Here is a 25,716-nt window from a genome sequence, read left to right as displayed (position 1 = left end):
GGAAGGTACAAGCCAATCAGGGTGCAGTGTAGCAATGATGAAACATACAACTTTCCTTTTATTCCTCAATGTTTCCTAACCCCCCCCTCCCCACTATCATGATCCCAATTCTAGCTTATAAATCTGGCTAGACCAGAAGATGTCCCCTGGTACAGATAGGAACTGGAATCGCAGGGAATCCAGGACAGATGATCCCTTCAGGACCAGTGATGAGAGTGGTGATACTGGGAGGGTAAAGGGAGGGTGGGGTGGAAAGGGGGAAGGGATTACAAGGATCTACATATAACTTCCTCCCTGGGGGATGGACAACAGAAAAGTGGGTGAAGGGAGATGTTGACAGTGTAAGATATGACAAAATAATAATTTATAAATTATCAAGGGTTCATGAGGAAGGGGGCAGTGGGCAGGGAGGGGGAAAATGAGGAGCTGATTCCAAGGGCTTAAAATGGAGAGCAAATGTTTTGAGTATGATTATGGCAACAAATGTACAAAAGTGCTTTACACAATTGATGTATGTATGGATAGTGATGAGTTGTATGAGCCCCCAATAAAATGATTTTAAAAAGATATTGTAAAACAATTAAAAAATTATTGATTAGAAAAGAATTTTAAGTGGCCTGTCAGAAGAATGGAAAAATCTGTGTTGGAAAAATACAGCCAATATTCTCCTTGAAACTTAAAATGGTGAGTCTTCATATCATGTGCTTTGGACATGTCATCAAAAGGGACTGCTCCCTGGAGAGGACATCATGTTTGATAGAGAGTCAATTAACCCTACAATGCCTGAATTTTTGATTTCAGGAAAAAAATGTTTTTGCTTTTATTCTTTACTTTTATAGTTATCAATATGTATTAACATATACATTTAATTATGTGTTATGAAATGTCACGTTTGGCATTATAGGGCTAAAAAGAGGTAGACCCTCAATAAGATGGATTGACGTAGTACCTGCAACAATGGGCTCAAAGGTGGATACATTGAGTAAATTGAACAGATTTAGTAGATTGTGAGGATGCATGGCATAGGACCAGGCAATTTTCTTCTATTGTGTGTAGGCTCACTAGGAGTTGGAATTGACTAGATGGCCCCTGTCACCAACAACCTATTTCTTTGAAATGTTCTCCCATTTCTTCTGTTATCTGGGTCTGGTATCCTTATTATTCAGATATTGAACCTTTTGGCTTGTTATGATTTCATTTTCTCTCCTTTCCATTTCTCCCCTCTTTTTAAGAGTTTTATTTTGCTCAGTGCATTTGCCTAAATTTTTCCTGGGTTAATTTTGTGTGATTTGGTCTGTCGTTTCTAAGACAGCAGCCTACTTGAAACTGTTAGTGATCCTAAGTTATAAGTTGAATACTTTCTATGTGTAAATAACAATCCCCATCTGGAGCCTCAAGGAGAAGGTCAACAGGGAAGGAGAAGCTATTTTTTTAGTATCTCAAAAAGGTTTTTACTCATGAGATGGTTGGACAGCCCTAGAGAGGAACTGTTCCGTTGCTTACTTGGTTTATATCAGTCAGATAGTTTGCTTCCCGGGAGTCCGTAGGGATTAGAGCTGGTTCTTGAATTGTTTAGTGTAAAGACTTTCGCCTGTGCTTCTATTTTCAGTGTGGAGCCTCCTTCCTGCCCCAGCTAGCTTGTTTTGGCAGTTTCAGGCCTCTGGTTCAATAAAGATGGAGTATGAATACTCTGACTTTGTTGCGGTGAGGAGAAATAACTTTCCCTCTGGACAGGAATCTGGGGCTATAGATCCAAGGTTGTCGAGCATTGTCTGCTAAAAGCCACAGGATAAATACTTGAGCTTTTCAATCCAACAATATTCTCTGTCAAACATTCTTCTTTTCACTTAATTCTCCTCTTATTCTTGTTCTTCTTCCTCCTTTATCGTGTTCCAAAATGTAAAAACCAAAACATTTTTTAGCTTGTGGCTAATATAGAAAACAGGCTTCAGATTCAGACAGGTCAGGGTTTTAGTTGATCTTTTATATCTTTTTAGATACTTGCAACCAATCATTTCTGAAGTTCGTGGGGGACTATGGTAGAACTGGGTACTTATAACACTCCCCTTTCTACATGCCTGCCCCACCATGAAGTTTCGATTTCAGAAGTCATGAGTATGCTCAATGAGCAACTAGTCGTCTATTTTCTTTTTGTTTTCCAGAAAGTCAGTTCTCTTTCTTTTCTGACGTCATCTCCATTCTCTGCCCTCATTGGATAATGTCTCTTTGTTTCTTTGTTTGTTTGTTTGTTTTACCCATCCATTTCTTGGACCTTGGGAATGGACTGAAGATAAACTCATGTGTTTAATCTACTAAATTTAACCAGAAGTGCCCCCTACCCTCCGCCAAATCTAATTTGGTTGGTTTTTATTTTTACTACTTTCTTTGATAGGGCTTGAGTTAATTTTGCATTTGTTTTCCACGTGTTCGCTTGCTGTGCCAGATGTTCTAAGAAGATGTCCTTGGGGAAGAAAAATGAGGGGTTTTATAATGTAATGTTCTCAAAATGTTCACAATGGTTCACTGTGTGAGATCTCAAGGAAACCTGACTGTTTCTAACCACCAGACTCTCATAATAGAAATAGAGTTTCACCCTTATTTGTGTAAGCCATCAGGAGAATTTTTAAATGTTTATAATAAAGTTTGTGGCTTATTGTTTAAATTTTAATTTAAGGTAGTAAATCAGAGCTTTTGGTGGCATGCCCCGGACAGGGGAGAGCCTGGTAAGTGATCCCTAAGAGCTGATCAAAGGCAGCGATTGAGCATTTTTTCCTATATTTGTATGTTGGTCCTTTAATCTAGTAGTGTTTCCAATTCCATTATGAATATAGTAATGCATACTCAGTCCCCGGCTCAAGTCTTCTTGGCGGCATCTGGGACTGTCTTTGCCAAATGGCCCTTGTTCGGGCTTAAACTTGCCTTTGCCATCAAGTCTGTACATGGTAGGAACAATGGTGATTGTCAGAAAATGGGCAGCTTTCAAGATCTTACTCATACCACAGATATGTTCCAGTAATAAACTGAGCAATGAAAAATTAAAATGTAAAATTCAATTAAAAATGACTACTAGTCATTTCTGTCTAGGTTCACCTTTCCTTGCCAGTGAAGATGGCGTGCTTGGGGGAGTGATTGTTCTCCGGTCTTGCAAATGCTCTACAGAGCCTGACTCGACACAAAATAAGCAGAGACTTCTAGGTAAGTTGGACATATCTACACTGTGTGTGCTGCTGCTGCTGCTGTTTTTCCCTTCCTTAGCCTCACAAGGTTTACAGTTATTTTAAGCTATAGGCGGACCAAGATGTTCTCTTTGTTATCTGAGCATCTTCGATCCACTTATGTTCTGACATAGGCAAACATGTGAAATGTGAATTTTCATTTTTAAGTATTTGGTTTTCAAATAGGCCTTAGATCTAGAGACTTAATTAAAGGTTAGCATTTAGAATACTGGTCCAAGTGGTTGAGGTGATCCATGCCAATTACATAATAATATCTAAAGATGTCTCTTCCCTCACCTCCCTCTCAAAAAAGGCATCAGAACCATGTGCAGCACTACTAGCCTCTAAGTCAAGTTTGTGCTGACTCTGCCGCTTACTGTTTCTGATGCCTGTGTATGATGACCTTACTGTTCTGTGCCACCTCCTCCTCTAGCCAATACAGACATATGCCCTCTCCTCCTTGTAAAGCTGTGGGGAGGGAGAGTCAGGTGAGTGTTTTACAAATTCACAGAAGTCCAGATATATGGTTTACATCTAGTCCAGAGTAGCACTGGGGATGAAAACCAACCTTCCATTTGCCAGTGCACAAAATTGAGAGGTTGCTTTTCCAAACTTGTCGGGTGCTCTGTTCTCCTGTGGCTTGGCTGGTAGATCTGAACCACCAATCTTGTGATTAACAGTGCAGTGCTGACCATACGTGTCACCAGGACCTTTAGACAAAGCAACATCAATTATATGCACACACTCAGATACATACATATAGAAAACGATTGCTACTTGGAATCCAGTTCAACATTCATGGGTTTATTCCAAACAACATGTTGAAACATGTCTCTACAATGGCTGCTGAACAATTCTCCCAGAATAGCCTCACTTGTCTTAGTTGTGTTAGGGTAGCTGTAAAAATGTCTACTCAAAACAGTGGCTTCTGAGGGGCTTTACTGGGCCAGTTAAGGTCTAGAGAGAAAGGTCAGCTCAGAAGGTTGGGGTAGCTGGAAGATTTCAAAGAGGTAACACAGGATGATCCCAGGCAACACGGGCGTTTTAAGAAAATTGAAACTGCTGGTGAGGAAAAAAAATCATCGAAGTCACCCAGAGGAATGTGCTCTTCCACCGTGACAATGTGCCTGCTCCTTGTCAGAGAGTAGCCAGGACAGTGCTGTGAGAATTTCATTGGGAAATCTTACCCTAGCCACTCTATAACCTGATCTGACCCCTTCAGGCTTCTTTTTGTTTTCCAAAACTCCAATAGTGCCTTGAGGATGCCAAACTGCTATTTGATATGGTGTAAATCAAAGCATGCAGAATTATTTAGGAATGAATGCGTTGGAGAGATGAAAACATCACCTTCAGAAGTGTGTAGATCTAATTGGAAGGTAGCCAATAAACAATAGTTTCACATGTTGACAATTTTGTTTAATAAAAATATCTATGATTGTATAGAGTACGTTTTGAATGACCATCAAATACGTATATCAAGGAACTTGCTGTGTCTTCTGGTAGCTTTTATTACTTTGAGCAGCCATCAAGTTTTTCCACAACAGCCATACTAACCAGGAATGGATAATAGTTTCAGTTTTTCACCAGCCGTGCCAATATTTTTTATTGTACTTTCCTTTAAAAAATTATTTTTGCCAACCTTGTGGTGGTAAAATGGTAGCTCATTTTGGTTTTGATTTACATCTCCCTGTTGGATCGTGGCATGGAGCATGTTCTGTTTTTGGACACGTGTGTGTTTGGGTGGAAATATCTCTTCAAGTTCTTGGCTTGCTTTTTGATTGGATTATTTCTTTTTTGTTGTATAAATTATACAGACACGCATGTGTTTTCAGATTCCTACTGAATTTTTTAAAATATTGGGTTTTGAAAACATTCTTTTAGTCAGTAACTTGCCTTTTCACTTTTTGGTAAAGTTTTTTTTATTAACAAATGTTTTTAAATGAGATTCAATTTATTTAGGGTTTTTCTCTTTCTGCTTTTGAGATCATGGAGAAAATGAAGCTACACCCAATTTCTTTTTAGAATTTTTGATTTTTCATTTAAATCTTTAGTACATCTTGGATTGTTTTTGTGTGTTTTATGATGCATATTAGAGGTCTCATTTTTCTGCATATGGAAACCCAATTTCATTTTCCAACATCATTTATTGAAGAGATGCTAAGAAATTGACCTTATTTATTTATTTCCCCCTGTCCTCTCAGTTCTATTCCATTGGTTTGGGTGTCTATTAAGGATCCCCCATGGTGGAGTGGTTCATTCAGCATGGGCTGCTACCTACAAGGATGGTAATTCCAACCCAGAAGTCCTCTTTGGGGAAGATGTGGCAGTCTTTCTACAAAGATATCAGCCTTGAAGCCCAGTAAGGCAGTTGTACTCTGTTCTTTAGTGTCACTGCGAGTCTTAATTTACTCAACAACAGTGGATCTGAAATATCTGAGATTTTTCTTTCAACTGTCTCTTCTCTTTCAATGTTGCTTTACCCATTCTGGATCTTTTGTAATTCATTATGAAATTGGGAGGGGATATTCTATTTTTGTAAAGAAGGCTGTTGGACTCTGGAGATCATTTTGGGTATATTAACATCTTAGCATGTTAAATCTTCAGTACATGGGCATGGAACATCTTTGCATTTATTTAAGTCTTCTGTAATTTCCTTGTATAAACCTTTTGCATATAGCCCTGGTGGTTTAGTGAGTTACAAATTGGGCTGCTAACCAAAAGGTCAACAGTTCAAAATTGCCAGCTGCTCTGAGAGAGAAAGATGGGACATTCTATTCCTGTACAGGTGTACAGTCTTGGAAACTCATAGGTGTATTCTGTCCTATAGAGTCACTAGGAGTCACAGTTGAATTGATGGCAGTGAGTTTGGAGTAAACCTTTTGCATCCTTGGTTATATTTATACTTAAATATTTTATCTTCTTAGATCCTACTCTAAATGGAATTGTTTCCATAATTTTCTTTTTAGATTTCTTATTGCTGGTATATAGACACACAATGGAAGTTTGTTATCCTTGTACCCTGCAACTTTGCTAAAATTTTGTTAGCTTTAGAAACTATCTTGTGGATTCTTTGGTATTTATAATATATAGGGTAATGTTATAATCAAATATAGATAGTTTTGCTTCTTTTTTAATCAGGACTTTTTTGGGGGGTTATTTTTAATAGTAACATTTAAGTAAGATATATAGTAGCTTCCTTCCTCTCTATTTTAATTATTATTGAAACATTTAAGTTCCTTCCACTGTTAGATAGCAGAGAGTTCAGTTTAAAAATTAAAGGGTATGTACTAGCCCTGCCAATGAAATTTTGAATAGCAACCCCCCATGTTTTGAGAATGAGGCATGATTATTAAAACTGCCTCATAGAAACAATACCATTTACAGTAATTCTCCCAAAGGTGAAATACTTAGGAATAAGTAAACCAGAGAAATGAAAGATTTGTACAAAGCGAACTACAGTGAACACTACTACAAAGTGAACACTCCTTCAAAGGAGACAGAGACAGACCTACATAAATGGGAGAGTAGACTATGCTCATGGAAGCATAGGAAGACTTGGCATTTTGAAAATGTCAATACTATCCAAAGAAATGTACAGATATAGTGTATTCCTGATCTAGATTCCAACATAATTCTTTAAAGAGATATAAAAGCGATTCCCCACGTTTTTTTAGGAAAGGGAAAGAGTCCTGGGATAAACAAAGCACTACTAAAGAAGAACAAAGTAGAAGTCCGCTCACTTCCTAATCTCAAAACCTATTACAAAGCCACCATCGTCAAGTACCCTGGTATAGGTACAACCACAGAGACAGAGGCCATTGTTTTTCCTTGTCTTTAATTATGCTTTTTAATGTCCAGATATCATTGCTCAATTACTTTTAGTTCACCACATAAATAAATTGAAATCATGTACCATTATGACAAAAATATCTTGTGGATGCAAAATCCTCCTAATTTCATTAGAGTGATATTTAAACTTAATTTTAAAAGTCAAATACTATTAAGAGGTATTGAATAAAAAAGAAAGTTACTTTTCTTTAACCTTTCTCTACCTATAATTTCTTTGGAAATTTATGTTCACTTTTTGTTTAACAGATTTATTGACATAATTGATATACCATCTATAAAATATATTTAATATATCACTATTTATCAATAATATTTAATAAAATTTATCAATTAAATTTGCTTTATTAATCATATTTAATAAAGATATTTTAAATGGTTTAAACCTATATTTTTAAATCTTTTTATTGGGGCTCATAAAGCTCTTATCACAGTCTGTACATACATCAATTGAGCAAAGCTCCCTTATATATTCGTTGCACTCATCATTCTCATAATTCGCCTTCCACTTGGGTTCCTGGAATCAGCTCGGTTTCCCTTTTTTTCCCCCGTCCCCCTCCCTCCCCAATCCCACCCCTGGTCCCTTGATAGTTTATAAATAATTATTATATCTTATCTTACACTCCCCGGCGTCTCCCCTCACCTGCCTCCCCTTTGCCCATCTCCCAGAGAGGAGGTTACACATAGATCTCTGAGATCGGTTCTCCCTTTCTACACCCCCTTCCCTCCTGGTGTCGCCACTCCCACCGCTGGTGTTGAGGGGTTCATCTGTCCTAGATTCCCTGTGCCTCCAGATCCCCACTGCACCGCTGTACATCCTCTGGTATAACCACATCCGCAAGGCAAGGTAGAATTGGGGTCACGATGATTGGAAGGGGAGGAAACGTTCAGGAACTAGAGGAAGGTTTTGAGTTTCATTGTTGCTACACTGAACCCTGAGTGGCCCATCTCCTCCACACTACCCATCTGGAAGGGGTGTCCAGCTGTCTACAGATGGGCATTGGGTCCCCATCACGCACTCCCCCTCTTTCATGGTGATGTGATTCTCACCACCACCCCACCTTTGTTGTTGGAGACCTGGTCTCCTCTGCCCTTCACGGTCACCTATGTTGGTGTGCTGCTTCTGTGTGGGCTTGGTTGCTTCTGGGCTAGATGGCCACTTGTTTGCTTTCAAGCCTTTAAGTCCCCAGACGCTATATCTCTCAGTAGCCGGGCACCATCAGCCTTCTTCACCACACTTGCTTATGCACAGTTTCGTCTTCAGCGATTATGTGAGGAAGGTGATCACACAATGATTGTTTTTGTTCCTTTGTGTCTGCTACATGGTCCATTCAACACCTTGTATTCGCTTAGGCCTTGTGCTTCTTCTCTGTGGGCTTTATTGTTTCTGAGCTAGATGGCCACTTATTTGCCTTCAAGCCTTTAAGACCCCAGACACTATATCTTTTTTGATAGCCGGGCACCATCAGCTTTCTTCACCATGTTTGCTTGCACACACGTCTGTCTTCAGTGATCATGTCGGGAAGATGGATATCCTGCAATGACTGTTTAGCAGGGCGAGGTGCTATTGTATTGGGGGATTATGCATGAGGAGGCCCAATGTACATCTGCTACCCTACTACCGAACCTATAAATATATGCATATAAGTCTATTGCCCCCATAATCATAAATATATTTACAGTTGAGCATGGAGCAACTCTCTCTGAGTTAGTGCACCCTGTGGTATCACCTGGAAAGGTTATCTCTGGTCGCAATGAATTTTTATGTAAAAGCAGTTTCCCTCGAACCTTGTTTTGTTTGGCTGGCAGATTTAAGGGAACAGTATATGGCTATGAAATGTTTCATGTTCTGGAAAAATGCTACAGAAATTATTGTGTTGTTGAACACAGCTTACAAGGACAGTGCTATGGGAAAAGCTCAAGTGTACAAGTGGTTTTCTCATTTTCAAAAAAGGTGAAAATTTGATTGATCATAAACCTCTTTCTGGTTACCTACCCATCAACCTCCTGAATGAATGAAAATGTTGACAACAAAATTCATGCACTTGAGCTTGAAGACCAACAGACCACTGAAAATATGGGAAAGTTTTCTGGACTGTTTGAAGCTCAGTTCAGCGAATTTTAATGGAAGATTTGGGAATGAGAAGGGTTACCATAAAATTTATGCCTCGGGTTCTGACTGAGCACAGAAAAGAGCATCAAGTGCTTTGAAAGAACAGCTCTGAAGCAACTCAGACTTTTTCCCAAGGCCATTGCTGGTGACAAGACATTGTGCTATTCAGTCAAGCCAGGGGAGGATGCCATAGTTACTTTGCCCCTAAAAGCTCGTCAAGTGAAAGCAGATATCAAGACAATGTTCACTTATTTTATATGAGGGGGACAGTGCATTTGGAGTTTGTTCTACCAGGTCAGACTGTTAGTCAAGCTTTCTGTTTAGAGGTTCTGAAAAGATTGCATAACTGTGCAGCCCAAATAAACCCTGATTTGTTGAAGATGGTGGACTGGTTTTGCCACCATGACAGTGCACCTGCTCACACAGTCATCTCAGTGTGCCAGTTTTTGGCTAAAAAAAACAGCATGTCTCTCTTGCCCCACACAACTTACTCACCTGACTCCACTCCATGCAATTTCTTTTTATTTCTGTGAATGAAGGACATAAAAGGACAGAAATTTGACAGTGTAGAGAGATAAAGGAAAAAATGGGGGAGGTGCTGTCAACCATCCAAACAGATGAGTTTGAAAAATGTTTCCAAAAGTGGAATAGCAGATTTGCCAAATGTAGTCATTGTAATAGTGAGTACATTGAAGATAGTAAGGTTGTTTTATAAAAAAATTAAATACATAGCTTTGAAAAAACAAACTCAATTTTTTTACATACCCCCACAAATTATTATTTATCTCCTGGCATTACTTTCAGTGTTGGGTTTCAAGTTTTTCATTTCCTTCTATTCTTCTCAATTCTATTTCAGGTAATTTCAGGGGCACTTGGAGTACACCATTGGGCTTGTGTGATCTTTGGTTGTTTTCCTTGATTTTTGAGGATATACTATTTTTGACTACTGTTTCTGTAGCACCATAATTCAGTTGTTTAATGGTGTGTGGGCTGGAAGGTCATACAGGGATAGTTGTTTCATCAAGTGATCTGGGAGAGATCTAATAGAGCCAAAAGCATACATTGGGGAAATGCATAAAAAGGGAGAAAGATGGGTACATAGGGGATATGGAGAGGTGGAGAAAAAAAATAATAGTAGAATATTATATTAATAGTAAGATGCTGTCTGAATAGTTGAGGAGATTTATAAAAATAGTGGTAAAATGTATTTTAAAAGAGGCAGTAAACATAATAATTATTGTGGAAATGCATTTTATGAGGAAATGAAAAGAGCAAGCAAAAAGAGAATGGCTGAGGCAGGAGAAAAGTTTAAGTAAATAATCAGAGTAGAAGAAGATATCAATAGATATATAGATGATAGAAACAGAATTAAATAGAGAGGAAAAGAGTAAAAAAGGAGAAGACCAAAGAAAATAATACAAAGAAAAAAGTAAAGAGACAGAGTAGAAAAATGAAAAAAAAATCAAAGTTGAGGGCATGGCTTGGGTATGGATGCAGTTCTTTTACTGTTGCAGTACAAACAAGGGTGGGTCTATGTCCTCCGGGGAAAGGAGAAAAAAACAAACCTGGTGTGTGTGGGTATGTGCAGATGTGTGGTGGTGTTGGTGGTCATGCCTGTGTCTTCCTGAGAAGTGTTTGTATCTTCTAAGGGTGGATCCACCAGGGAAAGAAAACAGGAGGAGGAAAAGGAAAACCAAATAAATAAAACTACAAAAATCCCCAATAAATAAATGAATAAAATTAAACTGCAGTTTGGGTGGAGATTCCAGATCCTTTATTATTATTGGTGTGTGTATGTGTCTGCCTCACAGGAAATAGGGGAAGGGACCAAGGAATGGAAGACAGGAAGAAGGGGAAAAGGGAGAAATCATTGTTTGGAGGGGTTGCCTGCAGTGGAAGAGAGACTGTCTGCACCAGGCTGCCCACACTGTCTGCCACCAACACAGGGCCACCAGAAGGTTTAGAGCAGCGGTTCTCAACCTATGGGTTGCCTGATTCGTGACAGTAGCAAAATTACAGCTATGAAGTAGCAATGAAAATAGTTTTATGGTTGGGGGGTCATCACAACATGAGGCACTGTATTAAAGGGTCGCGGCATTAGGAAGGTTGAGAACCAATGGCTTAGCGGTAAGAAGTCTGTCTGAGTGGGTTGGATCAGGTGCATGGATCATTTTCTTCTGGGGATGGGGAGTGCATAAAAGCAGCTTGGGGTGCTGGTCAATGGTAGAGGGGAGTCAAAATAGTTAGCATGAGTTGCTCATCTCCAACTTTTAGAAACTCTGGTATAATTAGCTTTTAAGATATTTTTCCAGCTTTGAGGGCACGTAGGCCCTCTATTTTGGTGGGATTTCTCTGATAGTTGTTGAGTAGATCTTCCTGTGCATTTTAGCCTGGTGGTCATATTCCCTCAAGGACCAGCACTACCTACACTTAAGCTCTAGCAGCTTTCCAGGTTAAAGGAGCTGAGCCCCACTGTTCTGATGTTGTGTGACATCATAGATTCAGTTTAGACTCATAGTGACCTATGCACAACAGGACGAAACACTGCTCAGTCCTGTGTCATCCTCACCATTGTTCCTATTCCTGAGCCTTGTTGCAGCCACTGTGTCCATCCAACCTGTTGAGGACCTTCTTTTTGCTGCTCCTCTACTATGCTAAGCATGACGTCCTTCTCCAGGAACTGGACTCTCATGACAATACATCTAAAGTATTTAAGATGAAGTCTCACCAACTTTGCATTTAAGAAGCACCGTGTCTCACTTCTCTACGACGCATTTGTTTGTCTTTTTGGAAGACCCTGGTACTGTCACTATTCTTTGCCAGCACACAGTTCACATGCATTGATTCTTCTTTGGTCTTCCTTATTCAATGTCCAACTTTCACATGCATATGAGGCAATTGAAAATGCCATGGCTTAAGTCAGGCACACCTGAGTCCTCAAAGTAACCTCCCTACTTTTCACAGTCTAAATCAGGTGTCCTCAAACTACAGCCCGCAGGCCACATGTGGCCCGCTGAGGACATTTATCTGGCCTGCCAGGTGTTTTTGTCCCATTTTGTTTTTTTACTTCAAAATAAGATATGCGCAGTGTGCATAGGAATTTGTTCATAGTTTTTTGTTGTTTTTTTTAACTATAGTCCAGCCCTCCAACGGGTCTGATGGACAATGAACTGGCCTCCTGTTTAAAAAGTTTGAGGACCCCTGATCTAAATAGTACAGCATTCTTGCCCCAGGCAGCATATCACCTTTGATCTCTTCCCTGCTGCTTCCCTAAGCATTGTTTGTGGACACAAGCAAGACAAAATTATTGATAACTTCACTGTTCTGATAGATGCTAATAAAATCCTAGGCTATTCTAGAGGTTCCTTCCTTGGACTGGTATGTAGAAAGAAATGTATATAGAGATCATATAAAAATAAACTCCACCGATTTAAAGAAAGTCTCAAGCAAGACAGGAGACTTTGGGGTATAGGAACCTTTAGGGTTAAAAAGACTATGTTTGGCCAGTAGCTTTTGTGCCAATTAAGTGTTGGAATCTTTCATCCTAATGAGACTTTAGGTCCACAGCTTACCCTTATCTAGCCAATCATCATAGGGTGTGTATAGTAATTGTTACCTTTCCATCAGAGGCTAACTTCAGGTTCCCTCCTATTCCAGGCTACAGGTTCATATTGCTGGTAAGTAGGCTTTGCAGATTATTGCTCCCAGTTCTTTAGCTATTCCTCCTCTTTTTTTCATTATTATCCGTCACAAAATGCTTTATGCATTTTTAAAAGAAGAGAATGAATTTGTAAAATTGCTTGTAATAAAAGTTAAGTGAACACCTGAATGTCTGACAGCCTGCTTAAGAAATCACCCATTGTGGTGAAGGAAGCTGATGGTGCCCAGCTATCAAAAGATACAGCACCTGGGGTCTTAAATGCTTGAAGGTAAACAAGCGGCCATGTAGCTGAGAAGCAACAAAGCCCACATGGAAGAGACAACAGTCTGTGTGTGAACACGAGGTGTTGATGGGATTGGATATCAGGCATCAAAGACCCAGAATAAAAAACCATAATGTCAGTGAGGGTGGCAGTGTGGAGTGGAGGCCCAAAGCCAATCTGTGAGCAATTGGACATCCCCTTACAGAAGGGTCTTGAGAGAAGATGGGCCAGTCAGGGTGCAGTGTAGCACCGATGAGACATATAGCTTTCCTCTGCTTCTTTAATGCGTCCTCCCCCCACTATCATGACTCTAATTCTACCTTACAAATCTGGCTGGATCAGAGCATGTACATGCAAACAGATAAGAGCTAGAAACACAGGGAATACAGGACAAATAAACTCCTCGGGACCAATATTGAGAGTAGTGATACCCGGAGGGGAAGGGGAAAGTGGGGGAGAAAGGGGAAGCCAATCACAATGATCTACCTATAACCCCCTCTCAGGGGGATAGATAACAAACAGACAAGAGGGTAAAGGGAGACATCGTACACTGCGAGAAATGAGCAAATAATTTGCAAATTATTAAGGGTTCATGAGGGAACAAGTGTGGGGAGGGGAAAAATGAGGAGCTGATACCAAGGGCTCAAATAGAAAGAAAATGTTTTGAAAAGGATGATGGCAACATATGTATAAATGTGCTTGATACGATGGATGGATGGATGGATTGTGATAAGAGTTGTAAGAGCCCCCAATAAAATAATTTTTTAAAAGAAATCACCCATCATTCATATTTTGAAGCCTCCATTTGGACCTCTCTTAGCTTAGTACCCAGCTTTTCATCATTTTTTACTCCGTGTCCCCCCCTTGCTTTGCCTCGGGGTTTCTAGATAACTATGCATATCTAAATGATACATAGATATTGTTTAGTCTTACTTCAGTTTGAATTTGATATAAGTGATATTACACAACATGATTTCACCATACAATTTTACATACATTACACATATTTCACCATACAATTTCTGGTGACTTTCATTTCTTTGTTTTGTATTTTCAGTTTCTTATGCAATTACCTGAGATGATAATGAATCCCTTTATTGTTTTAGATTGAGTATTATCAAACAAAATTGTTTTGAAGTTTCTAATTAGAACTTAAGTGTGCTGGCCCCTCTCCACCACCTCCTCCTTTTCAGGCTATACAAAGTTCATTATCAGGTACTGTTTTGTACCATTATCAAAACATACTATTGTTAAAAAAAAAGTTAGATCAAGTTGATGCTTCCCAGAATATTAAAAAGATTAAAGGTCATTGTACTGTAACTTGAAATTCCAAACTGCCTTTTGGTTTTACAGGTATTTAAAATTTGGGCAAGCACATGCACTGCAAAGGAACTTCATTCTCAGAGCACCAGCAGCATCGGTTATTTCCATCACATGGCACATGCCAGTGCAAGCACTTACGACTAGGCATTTCTGCTGAGCTCACATGGACAGTTAAAAATAACTGTGCAAGGAAAGGAAATTTGCTTTTAGGCTGATAATGGAAAAGAGGTCCATTGAAGTCTACTCTAGCTGGGGATCCATTGTCACTCAGGGTTAGAAGGTTTTTACCTTAAGTGCCTCAGTGATGGCTTAGCATAGTGACATTCTCAATTCAGTCTTAAGAGGTGGGAGGCATTTTGCTTGTTATTTAAGATTAAATGGAAATAAATATATTAAATAATTTATTCTTAGATGCAAAGTAACGAAGGAAGACACGATGGATAAGCTTTTCAGCAGCTGATTTGCATTAATCTAATGATGTTAGTGCTTTGAAATATAAATTTTGGAGCTATCGTTTGTTTTTCTTTTAAACTAAGGCATCAATTACAAATAGCTCTGCTATGCTGCTTTAATGCCTTTATATCAGACAGAACATTACTTCCCTTATATATCACAAATAACATACATTGTAAAAATTGAAAATCAGCTAACATCTCTAATTTTCTTCCCCAATATAACAAGTTATAGTTATATTCTAGCCAAGTAGTTGTGTTTTGTTTTCATTGCCACAAAGTTTTCCATCTGAAACGTAGGGCATAAATATTTTTCAGAGAATTCTGGTGATCGTATAATTCTTACTGTGGCTTTTCTAAGACGTTTAAGATTCATAGAGCACATCCTAGCGTAAAGCGTCAGTCAATATTTATTGAATGAATGAAGTTATGTTTAATAAAATGTGTTTCACTGAATGGCTTTCTGTTCAGCAGAGATCTTCCAGGCCCAGCCAGTGTCTCCCTATTTCAAGCAGTTTCTAAACAATAAAAATAATGAAGCAAGGGGAGAATTTAAATGCCCTTCACGGCTTATATTAGTATTTGAGCTACATCTCTCCCTTTTCTGCAGTCAGTATCTTTCTTTACTTTCGAAGAAATTTGAGTAAGGTTTAGAAAGAGGGAATAGTGATTTTCAAGCCTTTGTATACACTGATTCTGTAGAGTTCCACCCCTATTCCTCTCAAGACTTTTCATTGATGCAACAAATATTTCAAGAAAGTGAGCAAACTCAATGTTGCTTAATGATCATGATGGGAAAAGCATTAAAGGATTCCATGTCATGACAGTAAAACATCTGTGCATATTACTTTCAAAAGAAAAGATAAATCTATTGTGACATAAAAAAACATAACAATAGGAGAAAAATTAGAGCAATAAAAGGAATCGCTTCTATATATAGTCACACATAATTCCCATTTAAAAATAAAAATGAATTAACCTTTATTCAATAAAGAGCAACTTACACACCTTGCAAAATATCCGGGGGTATGCCATTCAACCCAAGGCTAAGGAGCAGCAGCTGACCTGGCCGCAGTTCAGCCCAAAATGGTTCTGATTTTGGTGTTCTGTTTTCCTTGCAAGAAACTGTGGACATAACGCCAAGCAGTGTGGTTATAAATGGACAGAGGAGCCAGTGCAGCCGGGGATTGTTAAGAATTGGTGGACAACTTTAAATAGAAATGTACGTGACTGCAGGCTTCTCTTTGGTCAGATATTTAGAAAATGAATAGATAAAACTTGCTTCTAACCTTGGTATGGAAATTTTGTTTTGTTTAAGTCAATTTAAATAGAATGGCATACGGATACTTTTGAAAGACAGAAAAAGGCATGCTGGTAGGAGTATTATGCAAGGGGTAGTCTTAGATGTAACATCAACCAATAAAAACAAACAAATCCAGGGTCCTTGAGTTGATTTCCCCTCATAACAAACAACTCTGTCAGATAGAGTATGTAGCCCAATCATGGTCCTTAGGATTTGCAAGGCTGTGAAATTTCATGGGCACAGACAGGCTCATCTATCTCTGCAACTGATGTGGGTGGTGATCACATACCACTCGTAGAATTCACACAGGAGCTTTAACAATGCGCTCAACATAGTAGTGATTATAAAACCAGCGATGCTTCTTTGTGATGTGTATGGAAACTTTGTGAATTAGCATCAGCTTGACGTCACCTAATAACAGCAGCTGAAAGAGCCAGCCTTGCCTCTAAGCAAAGAAATAGAATGGTTTTTGGACCTGATCTCCCGCCCCCCACCCCACTACCCAATAAGTTCTTTCTCCAAAGCACTAAGTACAAAATTCCATTTTGCAGAATGACTGACCTCTACAATGATGGACATCCATTCTGAGTGTTCTTGTGATGTAATTATCATTCCTGAGCAGGCTAACTCATTCTAAGCATGGAACAGAAGCAGCAGTTTTGGTCCTTTTTTCATATTATAGTTGTATGATATAATGTATTATGAAGTCAGTTGGTAGAAAAGTGTCCTGCCAATTCCATATTCATTTACTATGTAGTAATCCCACACAGAGACTGACTTTATAGTGGTTTGGAGTGTTCTTATTATTTCTTCATGAAACCTTTACATGGCCGGGTTATTTCTGGTAGCCTCACAAAATCCAGGCGCGCTGGAAGCCGGGGTGCCTGCAAGGTGGCTGGACTTGGACAAGAACTTCATGGCCAATCCCAGTCATAGCTTGGAGCGACGGGGCCACCTTCAAGACATGCAGGTCATTTGCTTGCATATGGTCCAAACACTGTATCAGTGGCTTCTGGAGGGACTGAGTACTCTGGCTCTGGAGGAATTAAAGAAAAGGCTAGATGGCAGATTGTTTAGAGAAGTGAAGCCGGTGATACTCATTTACGTATAAGAAAGAGCTTTAAATCAAGAAGGTGCCCTAACAGAGTCCAACTCTAGTCCATGGGTCGGATGGGGGTGGTGTCCTTTTCAGACTCACACAGCCAAAGGCTGAGGATGCAGAAAAGTGAAGCAAGAAGCACAGAGATCACATGTCGGTTGGCGCAGGGTCATGTGGACCCAAAGCAGGGCACTGGCAGCTCTCAGGGTCAGCTGCCCACATGGGCTGTGTCTGGAGGCAGACAGAGTCTGAACATGTAAGAGGGGAAAGAGGCAAGAGAGAGAGAGTAGAGGGATCCACGTGTCTCTCTTATACAAAGACCTCCCAGGAGGCACCATCACACTGCCCTGATTGGCACGTTGGATTCCACCCCTACCCCAGTACAAGTTGACATAGAATCTCAATGCCACACAAGCCGTCTTGAATCAGTAGATTAAATTGTAAACACTAGCCACTACCACTGGTCATATATTGGGTAGTTGGGAAACCTGGGAAAATTTGAAGGTACTAGATCAGTTTTACATAAACCATTCTTCACGCTGGGTGATTAAAAATGATAGCACTCAGAGTAGCATAATCTAAACAGGGATTAAATGAATTTTTCATAAATAATGCTAACAGGATCATTGAGATTGCTACAGGCACTATTTAAAATTAGGACTTAGATAAAAACATGACACAATTCAAAATGCTCATAAGAGATATTGTGAAAAATAAGAAATCAGTTGCCTTCCATTCAGGAGCAGCGTCGAGCACATTTTTCAAGAGAGATCTTTTGTACACTATTCTCCACCGTTTTTTAACCATGTAGATTAGTAATATTTGAAACTGTGCTATGTCACCTTAATGGGTTCTAAACTAATTTAATAAATCACAAGTCAGATTTTTTGATTGCAATGAATAGAATACAATGAAATGGAAGCAATTAGATCAATGCATTTCAAGAAAAAGTATTTTGTGAAATTTTAGTTATAAAGAAATGTTTCTGCTACATGACAATGTTTTTATTGTTACTTTTCATTTTCTTACTGTATAATAGTCAGTGAACTTGAAAAATACAGTGTGTGTTTGATGGCTTTCATATCCTCATGTAGAACTTCCTTCTTGCTTTTAATTGCTGCATAATATTTTGCTCAATAGAGTACTAGAGTTACTTATTTATACCTTTACCAATAGGCACTTGAGCCATTTCAGTATGTTGGTAATTAAAAGCATTTCCATGACTATCCTTGTGAATATGGTATTTCATGCATATGAAGATAAGTAAAAAGTGTTCCTATAAATAGAAACTTTTTTGAACAAAATTATCAAAATATTGTTTCTGGACATATCCTTCATCTATGTTATAGGTTCCCAGATTTATTTGGCCTACTACCCCAATTAAAAATAAAACAAAAATACTTCTCAGTGCTCTCTTGACAACTAAAACTTGTAGGATAAGCACCCAGGACCAAGTATAGATACCTGCTTTTCCAGCTCACCCCTCATTGTTCCAGTATCCCCCAGGGGGCAGTATTGCTTACTTCTTTAAAGAGTGAGTGAGTGAGTGAGTGAGTGAGTGAGTGAGTGAGTGAGTGAGTGAGTTGTGGTGTGTGGTGTGTGGCTGAAATGAATTTGTATGTCACTAAAGACTCTAAATCCACTTCAGTTTTACTTTTCCTCCTTTTTTTAGCCAATCAGGCCAATATTTAGATCTGAGGGTTAGTGTGTTGGACAGGTTTCTCTAGAGAGACAAAACCAGATTGCTAGTAATTATATATAAATATATTTATAAAGATAGATATATAATACAAGAAATGAACCATTAAATTATATACAGATAGATAATACAAGAAATTAACAGTTAAATTATAAAGCCGTGAGACACTAGCAGTCCTTTAAGGCTTGAGAGCCACCAGTTGCCAGTCCCTTTCTGTAGAGAGAACTGGGCTATACATACCCAGGCAGCAAACAGCAAGGCAGGTCACCAACTGTCACCAACTGTCGGTCCCCAGCTCCAGAGATGAACATTCCAATCGTGTGGGATTAAAGGGACCTCAATTTAAAGCGACACAATCCACAGGCTAGGCATCCCACAGGTAGTGTACCCCTTTAAATTGAGGCCCAGAATGAGCAAGGCAAGGCTCACAGAGCCATTTGTCCCTCTGCCCTTCAGTTAATCCTACTTGTGTTTATCGGCCAGGCTGGCACAATAAACTATCACGGTTAGGGAATAAAAGATTTTAAATTATTTTATTTTTTTCCTGTTAAACTCTCCATTTTCCCATCCACCCCCCACCTTCATCTTTCCCCTCACCCTGTTCCCACCCCTGTCACCCCTGCCCTGCATATAATCGTCAGAGTTTTATCTATTGATGGATAAACCACATTTCTTCATTGTTTTTCCCTATAGCAATGGTGATACTAAATATTTATCTTTGTAAGGTTGACTAAATTTGCTAAGCATAATATTCTCTAGTTTTGTCCATAACTTGCAGTGTTTAAGAGAGTTCTTTTATTGATGCATAAAATTCTAATATATGAATGTACCAGAGCTTGTTTATCCATTTCATGTTTTTGCTATTGTAGCAATAGCTGCACTGAATGGTGTACGTATGTCTGTTTGTGTTACACTCCTAATTCCTAGGGTAAATGCCCAAGAGAGAGTGTGCTGCAGTGCCTTGTTTTGTTTTCTCCTGTGTCTAAAAATACATGCATTGACTTCTGCCTCCAAGACAGGGTGTTTTATTAGTTAACTTGTTTATGCTTGACCTTGAATGCAGAGTTACTCCCACATATCTGCTGTGGAGCTTGGGTAGTCAAGAGAGGCCAAGCAATTCCACACCATCCTAGATTCAATATGGGTGGAGGTCAACAAAACAATTAAATATAGACTCCGTCAAAGTCGTGATAGTGGTGCTCATTCCCAAATCATCAAGGGGTACCTGGCGATTGTTAATCAAACCAGCTCACAGAGAGGAAAGAAGTGGCTAGAGCATTCATCAAAACCATCTCCTGCTGCAGGGCCTATAGGTGTTGAGCCCAATTACTCTTTGGGCAGGCAGGTGTTAGTACTTTGAGTCTTGGGTCCCAGGGTAAACATTCACCCACTACTAACCAAATGTCTCCCAAAGCTGGCTGGTGTGCGGTGAGCAATTGGAGCCCTCTGAGTCCTGGGACCCAGAGGCCTGTGTGTTCTCCAGGCCAAGTTCTCCTGGATTATACTGGTGGGTGTGGGGGTGGAGTTGATTAGTGGTGGGAGAGGGCTATCCTACAACAGTTGCTATAACCTTAGTTAAACTTCGCTGCCTTGAATTGAACTGGGCCACCAGATACCTTTGGAAGTCACCTGCAATGCAGTGGATTATAGAATATGGCTCTTCTAGCCATAGCCCCTTTTACTCCCACCAAATGATCTTCACTTTCTTAGGGGGTCTGGGTAAAAAGATGAGAGACGATATACAAATTAGATGATATAATTCAGCTGTAAATGATTGTTAACTGGGCTAATGATGCCATCCTGCTTGGTGTGAAGCAAACCGTCTTCTTCAGAACCAGCAAGAGAGAAGCTCCAGGAGTGGAGCATATCCTTTGGGCCCTGAGATCTGTGTGCATCTTCCTTGATCCTGAGATCCGTGTGCATCTTCCTTGATCCTGAGATCCGTGTGCATCTTCCTTGATCCTGAGATCCATGTGCATCTTCTTTGATCCATACTTGTAGCATAGTATGTCTCTAGGCACCTAATTATGTAAGCTGGGCTTGAGAACTCATGGAGCTGAAACTGAGTACCTTTGGGCTGAGGGTTAAAGCAGAATAGTACGCCCTTTGGGCATTTATTGGAAGTTTTGAAAGCACTTTGTTAGAATCTTTGAAAGATTGCCTGATCAGAGCAGGGATCAGGCCAAGAGGCTAAAGGCCATAGAGGGGCCTACCTGTGGGCAAGGCGAAGAAGAAACAGCCCTGAGTGAGCAACTATATTCTGAGAATTAAAACTCACAACTGTGAGCGTCACCTGTGAATTCTCTGTAGTCATTGCAGTACATTACAGACCCATCCAGAAAATAGAATGCCGTAGAAGGGACGGTCAGTATCAGAATAGGGTAAGAAGCTAGAGAGGGTAGAAGCATGTCTGACCTTTATCTTGGGACATTCAGCCTTGGGAGCTGGATAAAATTAGATAGGGCCCCACACCATGTTCTTATCACTTTTTGATTGAGCCCTTTTTTGACAGCACCCTAATAAGATGGGTATATTACTTCGAGAACTTCTGTGCAGCCATCCACTGGTCACAGAAACGTGTTCAAAGACATTTTATTGGAATAAACTCATTCATATGTGATCCAGAAAAGTAGATATCTTTAGAATAACTAGAAAATTGCTAGGTTAACAACTATTTCAGTAACTAATATAAGGTCCTTTGACATCAGTGAGTGAGTTTGAGTTAATATTTCTTTTCAAAACTATTCTATACGTTCAAATGTCGACAGTTCCTGTTGAGCTTCTGAAATGAACTTTAACTAGTATACTGATTATTATCTACTTATTTGAATTCTCACTGCTTAAAACAATGTTTTATTTTAAGGGCAATTTATTTTTTTTAAAAATATGTTTGTGGTGAAAGGAATTAGAGGAAAGAGCTGGGAGGCAAAGGACATTTATAGAGGTCTAAATAAAGGCATGTAAATATATTTATATATGAGGATGGGGAAATAGATCTATGTGCATACATTTATAGATTTAGTATTAAGATAGCAGATGGACATTGGGCCTCCACTCAAGTACTCCCTCAATGCAAGAATATTTTGTTCTATTAAACTGGCATTCCATGATGCTCACCTTCCCAACATGATCACTGGAGACAAAGCGGATGCAAAGCAAATGTGGTGAAGAAAGCTGGTGGAGCCTATCAAAAGATATAGCGTCTAGGGTCTTAAAGATTTGAAATTAAATAAGCAGCCATCTAGCCCAGAAACAACAAAGCCCACAATGGAAGTAACACACTGGCCTGTGTGATTACAAGGTGCAGAACAGATCAGCTATCTGGCATCAGAGAACAAAACATTAAATCATTGTGAATGAGGGGGAGTACTGGTTGGGGACCCAAGACCCATCTGTAGGCAACTGGACTTCCCCTAATAGAAGAGTCATGGGGAGGAGACGAGCCAGCCAGGGTGCAGTGTAGCAATGATGAAACTTACAACTTACCTATGGTTCCTAAATGCTTCCCCACTATCATGATCCCAATTCTACCTTACAAATCTGGCTAGACCAGAGGATGCATAATGGTACAGATAGGAACTGGAAACACAGGGAATTCAGGACAGATGGTCCCTTTGGGATCAGTGGTGAGAGTGGCGATACCAGGAGGGTGGAGGAAAAGTAGGGTGGAAAGGTGGAACTGATTACAAGGATCTACATATAACCTCCTCCCTGGGGGATGGACAACAGAAAAGTGGGTGAAGAGAGACGTCAGACAATGTAAGAAATGACAAAACAGTAATAATTTTTAAGTTATCGAGTTTTCGTGAGGGAAGGGGTAGTAGGGATGGAGGGGAAAAATGAGAATCTAATGCCAAGGGCTCAAGCAGAAAGCAAATGTTTTGAGAATGATGATGGCAACAAATGTACAAACGTGCTTGACACGATGGATGAGTGTATGGATTTTGATAAGAGTTGTACGAGTTGCCAATAAAATGATTAAAAAGAGAAAGAAAAATATGTGAAATCAGTGTAGACAGAATTTCTGGGCAAGGGTATTTTCTTCATGATTTCTAAACTCTTTATCTAGAATTTTTATTTTATTGAGAACTCTTCAGTATTTAAAGAAATCATGTAATTGGGTCATTAAATGTGCTCAAATATATCCTGTTTTATAAATATAATCAATATATATATATATATATTGTTCTAAAGCAGGCTAAATTTGTAGAAGAAATAATAATATAATGTTATCAAAATTGCACATTCTAAAAAATTGTAGTGCTTTTATTCTCCAATGCAAGATAATAATGCCTATATTTATTTATTTGCTAATTCATGAGCAATTGCCATAATAAAATCTAGCCATAAGAAGAAGCCAAAATCTCAACTTCACATTGGTTGATTGTAATTGCATGGCCCCTACGATCTCCAGGAGCATCTCTAGGCCCCGATGATTCACTAGATTTGAGCACCTTTCCCTCCTGAGCAGTTGAGAAGGTCCTAGACCTGCTCTGGACTTCAGATTTCTCAAGTTTACAGCACACGTGTGTGAGAGAAATGGCATCTGGCAACAAGTTGCTTCATTGCATGACACGCTTTTCCCGCACTCCTTAGTGAAGCATCTCTCGAGCTGCTTGGCAGGTTTGATAATTATTTAATGATGAGCGAATGAATCATGCATTTGAGGAGCTGAATTTTGCCCTTTACTGTGTCTTTCTTCTCCACATGTCTGGCAAAGTCTTCAGAGTTAGGATCACTGATCCCACAGTTGTCTCAAATCAAACACTTGTCTTCAAACTTAATTAGCTCCGAGATATAAACAGATGGATGTCATAGGCTAAAGAGGACTGCATGTTGAGCAATGTAGTTTATGAAGAACTTTTGAAATTTTTGTTGGAAAAGGGTATAGAGACCTAAAAAAATAAAAACCCTAAAATTTTTAGAGTATGTACTTAATCACCACCTGCTCCACAGGAGAAATATGGGGCTTTCTACTCCTATAAATGGTTACAGTCTCAAGCTCTCAGGGGCAGCTCTGCCCTGTTCTCTATGAAGTTGCTATGAGTTGGTATTGAATTGATGGCGGTGAGTTATGAGTTTGGGTACTTGAAGTGACAGTTTAATATGTATCCCTCTGTATTTGCTTTTGGGGTAATTTTGGGAACCTTTACTTTAGATTTAATTTAAACTTACAGAAAATTTGCAGGAAGAGTGGGAGGGACTTTATTTTACCCAGATTCACTCTGTTTTCATTTCTCCCCATTTTCACTTAAACACATTTTTTGAACTATTTCAGAGCCAGATGGAGAGAGTGGATTTCATTATTCCTCAATGCTGTAGTTTGTATTTAGTATGGCTTTCAAAATAATAAGTTTTAACACTGTTAAAACATAGATCACTTTTAAACTCCACCAATTGTCTTAATAATGCCTTTATTTTATTTTGCAAAAGCCCTTTTTAATAACCCCAACAGTTTTATTGGAAAGTAGTTTACACATATCACAAATTCAATAGTTCAATCATTCAATCATATCAAGGATAATTGTACAATCATTGCTACATCAATTTAAGAGGATTCCACCACCACTGCTGCCGCCATGGTTACATCACCTTTAAAATGAGCTATGCAAAACACAGTCTGTCCTGATGCTCTCTCGCCACTCCCATCGTGACATGATGCCTTTTATAACATGTCCCCCAACCAGTCCAGGACCCATTAGTTGCCATGTCTTCTTTGTCCCCTTTAAATATGAACAATTTCTCAGCTTTCTATTTATTTATTGACCTTGACATTTTTGAAGAGTTCAAGCCAGTTGTTTAGTAGGGTAAGCCTGTATTTCTTTCCTATACTGGATTTTGCTGGTGTTTGCTCATTCAGTTAGAGTTTTGCATTATTCACTGGGATGCCATAGATGCGATATCTCTCTAGAGCAGCCGTTCTCAACCTGTGGGTCGCATCCCCTTTGGGTTTCGAACGACCTTTTCACAGGGGTAGCCTGATTCATAACAGTAGCAAAATTACAGTGATGAAGTAGCAATTAAAATAATTTTATGGTTGGGGGCGTGTCACAACAACATGAGGAACTATATTAAAGGGTCATAGCATTAGTAAGATTGAGAACCACTGCTTTGGAGAGTGTGTCTATGTGTGTGGGGTGGGGTGGTTTGGAGTGGGGGGAGTGTTCTTATCAGGAGACACCTGCTGTCGATTTGGTCCTTAATTAGTGATGTTAGTTTTGATCATTTATTAAGGTGAAGTCCATCAAATTTCTCTACAGTAAACTTACATTTTCCCCTTTATGTTTAATAAAAAAATTAAGAAGCATTACTTTAAGTGTGTTGCATTTTAATTTTTCTCCCACTACACAAGGCTTTCTACATCCATGTTATGGTCTTGAACCGCATAAAGCAGTTCTACCCTGTCCTATATGGTTGCTGTGAGTCAGACTGAGTCAATGGCAGTGAGTTTGAATTTTCAGTTTGAGTTGTAGTTACCATGGATGATATTCTATCATTTCTTCTGTATTTATTAGTTAGCATTTCATTTTAAGGAAGAGCTGCTGCTTCTCTATTTATTTATTTGGATTGTTATGATCTTAAGTATTACCATATATACTTGAGTATAAGCCAACCCAAATATCAGCCAAGGGACCTAATTTTACCACAAAACTACATTAAAATGTGCTGAAAAACACGGCTTATCCATAAGTATATACGGTATTTTGTTAAGGGTTTATGATTTATCACTGTTAGGGTTTTCT

General features: G+C 39.2%; 1 protein-coding gene across 1 annotated transcript in view; it reads left to right on the top strand.

Annotated features, from left to right (window-relative positions):
- Nucleotides 1-25,716, top strand: part of TASP1 (taspase 1) — a 312,710-nt gene that overhangs the window by 238,185 nt on the left and 48,809 nt on the right. The window contains exon 12 of the mRNA XM_075564008.1: nucleotides 3,085-3,195. Within this exon, the coding sequence (XP_075420123.1) occupies nucleotides 3,085-3,195 (111 nt within the window). The remainder of the gene's footprint in view (nucleotides 1-3,084; nucleotides 3,196-25,716) is intronic.

The sequence above is a fragment of the Tenrec ecaudatus genome, chromosome 12 (genome assembly GCF_050624435.1).
Source record: "Tenrec ecaudatus isolate mTenEca1 chromosome 12, mTenEca1.hap1, whole genome shotgun sequence".
In the NCBI taxonomy this organism is placed as follows: domain Eukaryota; kingdom Metazoa; phylum Chordata; class Mammalia; order Afrosoricida; family Tenrecidae; genus Tenrec; species Tenrec ecaudatus.
This window is presented reverse-complemented; position numbering and strand designations above follow the sequence as displayed.